The 6,006-nt window shown below is 42.2% G+C and overlaps 1 protein-coding gene across 1 annotated transcript; it reads left to right on the forward strand.

The window, feature by feature from the left end:
• Position 1: 1 nt before the first annotated feature.
• On the forward strand, positions 2-5,751 carry PPP1R15B (protein phosphatase 1, regulatory subunit 15B; the record flags this gene model as incomplete). Its single annotated transcript, XM_005885295.2, has 2 exons — positions 2-1,387; positions 5,301-5,751. Coding segments are annotated over 2 exons (1,599 nt in total), but the record flags the coding sequence as incomplete, so codon positions are not given.
• Positions 5,752-6,006: the final 255 nt, after the last annotated feature.

Below are 6,006 nucleotides of genomic sequence, written 5' to 3' on the forward strand. Positions count from 1 at the left end.
TCTGCTGGAGCAGCAGCTGTGGCGCGTGGAGCTACTGCAGGGCAGCCTGGCCGCCCGGCTGTTATCTGGCCGGGACCTTGGCCTGGCGCCCTCGGGGCCTCCACACGTTCACCGCGTCAGCAGTTTCAGCGCCGTCTCCTATTTGCTGAGCCCCTCTTATCTGGACTGCCTTTCCCCGCTGGAGCGGAGCTGTCAGAACTTCATCGCCGGTGGCGAGCTCGTGGACTTGCAGCCGGTAACCGGCCCGGAGAGCAGCTGTCCGCCAGAGGACCGTTCTCCCCCGCGGCCACTGAAGGCGGAGGTCGCCTGCTCCTCCTGGCAGGGATGCTCGTCTCGCTCGAGGGAAGGCCTGCCCGAGATTCACCACGTTCGCATGAAACGGCTGGAATTCCTTCAGCAGCCTAGCAAGGGGCAGGCGTTACCCACGCCTGACCAAGATCATGGCTACCATAGCCTGGAGGAGGAACACAGCCTCCTCCGGATGGACCCGAAGCCCTGCGGAGGCGTTCCTCCTGCCGGAGCCAGTCCCGGAACCGCCCAGGAGCCCGCGAGAGAAAGACAAGAATTGACCAAAGAGGCTCCTCTTGCTGGGGAAAGGCAGGACCCAGTGGAAAGCTGTCTGTCTGGTGAGGCCCCTGTGGAAAGAGAGCCCGAGGAGGACCGCCTAAGTGTAGCTGACTTCTCAGACATAGACGATGACCTTCCCGTGTCTGCCAGGCCGGCCTGTAGCAACCGATTGATAGATTACATTTTGGGAGGTGCGGCCAGTGACCTGGAAGCAAGTTCTGACTCAGAAGGTGAGGATTGGGATGAGGACGCTGAGGATGACGGCTTTGACAGTGATGGCTCGCTCTCAGAATCAGACCTTGAGCAAGACTCTGAAGGGCTTCACCTTTGGAACTCTTTCCACAGTGTAGATCCTTATAATCCCCAAAACTTTACAGCAGCGATTCAGACTGCTGCCCGAACTGCTCCTGGAGACCCGTCTGACTCAGAGAAGGATCTGTCTGACAAGTCTGATCTGGAGGAGAATTCTCCCCAGACTGGAAGCCTCCTTCCTGAGTCTCCTGACCCTAATTCTGAGGAGGAAGATGACTGGGAATCTAGTGCAGATGAAGCAGAGAGCCTCAAACTGTGGAACTCTTTCTGTAAATCGGATGACCCCTACAACCTTTTAAATTTTAAGGCTCCTTTTCAAACAGCAGGGAAAAATTGGAAAGGCTGCCATGACTCAGAGAGGCCATCTGAGCCCATTGTGACCATCTCTGAGTGTCACACCTTACTTTCCTGTGAGGTGCAACTGTTAGGGAGCGGAGACAGTGAATGTCCAGACTTGGTAAGGGGTGGGGTTCTTTCTGGAGGACACAAGCATATCAAGAGAAAAAAGGTTTGTTTGTTTCTTTTAACTTGTTGGATGATACGTACAGACTGTTGTGATTTGGTTAAGTATAGCAGCATGACTTTCCTGGAGGGGTAGTAGTACAGTGCATATGCTTGACGAGTAGAATGTTGTTCCTGTCCAAATGGGAGATGCCAGTGTACAGATGTTAGCAGGAAAGTGCCATTTTCGTTGGCAACTCAGAGCTATAGCCCTACATGCTTCACCTTTACACTCTTTTTTAAGGAATTGAAAAGTTAAACCGTGTGTATACATGACTTAATTTCCCGAGATTGGGAAGGCCTAGTATAGCCACAGAATTTTCAAATGTTGTTAAATGTGGTATGTCATACTAAGTGTCTTCATTCCTTTCCATTCGAACCTGGAGGAATGATGGGACCAAGGAGCAAGTCAGATTAATTTTTTTGTTTTTGTTTTTTTACCATGAAAGGAAATAATTTTAGTATTAAAAATTGTGACATGTACATGACTTTAATTCTGTTTAAAAAAACACAGGAAGTAGTGTTGCCTTTAAGAATGCAATACTAGTTGTCATTAGCTCTACAGGTTAATAATTATGTAAAGCAATGATGGTCACTTATTTGGGTTACCTTAAGTAGTTGCTTCCTATTCCCAGTCTAATTGTAAAACTTTATGGAGCATTTTATCTTCCAGCTAAAGTTACTAATTGGAGAGAAAGCCTCTCCAAACACACAGGGTATCTTTTATTGTAGAGGAAAAGTTTCTTTCGTTACCTGTACCTTTATTTGGACAGAGAAAGGAGTGGATGGATTATTGACCTCACATTCTGCAGCATCTGGGAGTTTCCAGTGGAGAGTACCCTCACCCATTGGCTCTAAATGTCTAGTTTAATACTTTGAAACTATTTTGGGGGTAGAAAATATCGTTAAAATGTGATAATCTTATGTCTTACCTGTAGATGCAAAGTAAGTCATGTTAAAAAAAAATGGAAATTTTAGTTTACACTTCTGTATCATCATAATACAGCTTTTCTCTATCTTTTTAAGGGGCCCCTGACTCAATGACCTACTTAGTGAATTATGTAAGAAACAGCAGGGCAATGGAATGACCACTTGCCACCTGGAGACCTGTGTTCCTTACTTCTGAGTGGTTAGGGCCAAGAGATTTGGGAATACAGCCAAACCTGGGAAGTAACTTGACCTCTCATGGCTTTGAATAACTCATTTATCTTATGGGAATAATAATAATACTGTATGAGTTATTGCATGATTCAAACGAGATGAGTAAACAAAACTCGTAATTCATTGTCTTGCCTTTAAATGGTAGCTCTTATTGTTCAGGGATGTCAAGCCAGTTGCATGTCTCATTTTAGCCTGCTCATTGAGTAAAAATGGAATGAGTCAAGTAGGTTTGAGACTGTTGACCGAACTAGAAGCAACATTTATCAAAGATTATGCCTAAAATGTGGTTAAATTATTTGACAGCCTTTGCCTACTTGCCATTCTTTAGATATATGGGAATAATCGGTAGTGCCCAGTGCTTAAAATGAAGCTCTTACTTAGATCTAGGAGTTTAAAGTGCCTAACATGGTACAAATTGTGGAGCCAGACTCAGGGTTTGAATCCTATTTATACCACATAGAAGCTGTGTGATTTGAACAAGTCAGTTAACTTCTGTTTTGTCTGTTTCCTTATCTGTATAATAGTACCCTATAGGGTTGATGTGAGGATTAAATGAGATAAAAATTGTAGAGTGCTTTGAAAAAGAGCCTCGTATATGGTAAACACTATGTAAATGTTGCTATTATTTATCTTAGTGACAGTAAGTGACACTAGAATGCAATATCTGTAAGGGTTTACATACCATACCTACTAATTGTCCTCGGGGGCATTTATTGGCCTGATGTAAAGGGAATGAAAGTAGTAGGCCACAGTGGGGTTAGCTGATGAAACTGTTGAGCATACTTTAAAAGCAAGTACCTATTTACTTTTGGGGTTTGATATCTTTTTTTTTTTTTTTTTTTTAATTTTTTTTTTTTTTTCCTCTTTTTTTCCCCCTCATAACTCCCCTCCTCCCAGTTCCCGCCCCACCCTCCGCCCTCACTCCCCACCCACTGTCCTCATCCATAGGTGCACGATTTTTGTCCAGTTTCTTCCCGCATCTCCCATTCCCCTTTCCCCCCCAAGAATAGTCAGTCCATTCCCTTTCTATGTTGGGGTTTGATATCTTACAAAGAGACTTATTGGAAATTAAATAGGGATTAATGGGGACTGTGACTCATTACATGTGATCATGTGTATGACAATATGCACAATTTTATGTATATAGGGTGTCCCAAAAAATGTATACACACTTTGAATGATTATAAAGTCAGTGTTTGTTAACATACAGTTCATTTTCAAAATGTAAAAGAATCTACAGAAATGAATACTTTTTTTTTGGTCAATGCCTGTTTTCAAACTGATGACCGTTCTGGTCCAGGCACTACTGATAACGCGAAGCAATGGAATTGCAAACATCAAGAATCATTTTGTTCGGTATTTGTGTGCCTCAATTTGTCAGCTGTTGATGGTTTTGTACCGTAAGCTTTATCTTTTATGTATCCCCAAAAAATGTCTAGTGCATAAATTTTCTTTGTTCAGAGCTTAGTCTGGTTTCACCCATTATTTCAAATCAGTTGAACCTGAAAAGGAGTGAAATTAAGTGAGTTAGCAGCTGTTAAAGTGTGTATACATGTTTTTGGGACACCCTGTATATAGTGACAGCATGTTGAAGAGGAATACAAGAAGGATTTTTAACTTAGTTACAAAATCTCTTATAGTATCACTAGAGGTCTGTGCACTGGTGGAGTCCCTCGGCCTGGCCTGCACCCTCTCGCAATCCTGGACCCCTTGGGGGATGTCAGACTGATGGTTTTGGCCTGATCCCTGCAGGCCAGGCTTAGGGACCCCACCGGTGCATGGGTGCACCAGGCCTCTAGTATGCATGTAAGATATTTGGTTCATCTCTTCCCGTCCTCCCCCCTCCCCCCTTCCCGCTGAGATTCATCAGTCTGTTCCATGTTTCCATGCCTTTGCGTTGAGCGTCTTCCCCCTGGTGGTCAGTGCACGTCATAGCTAACAGTCAACTGGTCGCTTAGGCATTTATAGATACAGATAACCTTAAAGAGATGTTAATTTTGTTACACTTTGCTAATTAAGTAAATTCCTGTTCTGTACTCTGATTACAAAAGTAATATTAAGAATAACACCACATGTCATGATTAAAAAATTGGAAAGCACTGACAAGTAAAACTTCTTTTAAAAAGGAAGAATAGAAATAAGTAAAGATTTTGTTTAAGCTTTTGTGTTAAAATAATAGCCTTGACTTCCAGGTATATATTTCTGAAATCTTTTGTTTGAAGACATTTATCATTTTCGAAGAAGGGTTTCACAGAACTGAATATCACTAAGGATTTAATAAGTAAAGATTAATAGCATCAGGAATATCGCAATTCCCCATCTGGATTCATTTTATTAACACCAAAAACCACAAGGGGATAGGGTAGATGACAAGGTGCCCATTGGTTTGTTGTTGTTTTTAATATATTTTTATTGATTTCTGTGATGAGAGATAATTAGCTGCCCCATGCACGCCCCCTACTGGGGATTGAGCCTGCAACCTGGACATGTGCCTTTGATCGGAATCGAACCTGGGACTCTTTAGTCCACAGGCCTACGCTCTATCTACTGAGCCAAACCAGCTAGGGCTGCCCATTGTTTTTTACTCAGATGCCATCTAGTCAGAACCCTTTTTTTTTTCACTTCCTTTTATAGTTGAGACCAAATATTCTTGTAAGATATTTGATATTCTTAAAGAGTTAGTAGCATAAAAGGTTAATTACCTCATTGATGATTATAAGATCCTAGAGAGTGATTAAAGTTAGTTTTTGTCTTCATAGGTAACCTTCCTTGAAGAAGTTACTGAGTATTATATAAGTGGTGATGAGGATCGCAAAGGACCATGGGAAGAATTTGCACGGGATGGATGCAGGTTCCAGAAACGAATTCAAGAAACAGAAGACGCTATTGGATATTGCTTGACATTTGAGCACAGAGAAAGAATGTTTCAGAGATTCCAGGAAGCATGCTTCAAGGGACTTGATGCTTTCTAGCCATGTTCAGATGACGTAATAGCCTCCAGCCCTAGCATACACTAAGTAACTCTTACTTCAGAGGTTTCTTTTAAGACAAAAATTGGCAGCTGTCCTTGGACCATTTTTTTAAGAGGATATGTAACTTGGATCCAGCAATCTTGTTTAATATTGTTTTGCAACATATCCCACTCAGAAATGTCCAGGTTGGAAGCCAAGCCCTGATAATGAAGGATGAGATGTGTGATTTCTAATCTTACCTTGTTTCTTTAGTCAGATGTGTTTTTGGATGGTGTTTGCTTCTTGAGGTGAAAAAGGAACCTCTTAAGGTGTAACTCTGCACTTTCAAAACTTATTTTCTTGGGAAACAATGTAGGGTTCAAAGCCCATTTTGTATTTTAATTTAAATTACGTGTACCTGTCTAAAAACTGGGCTCTTTTTACTTTTTCCCTCCAACATTCTTTTTTTTTCCCAATTTATCTTTATTGTTGAAAGTATTACAGTTGTCCTTTC

This window comes from Myotis brandtii, unplaced genomic scaffold (genome assembly GCF_000412655.1).
Source record: "Myotis brandtii unplaced genomic scaffold, ASM41265v1 scaffold898, whole genome shotgun sequence".
Lineage (NCBI taxonomy): Eukaryota > Metazoa > Chordata > Mammalia > Chiroptera > Vespertilionidae > Myotis > Myotis brandtii.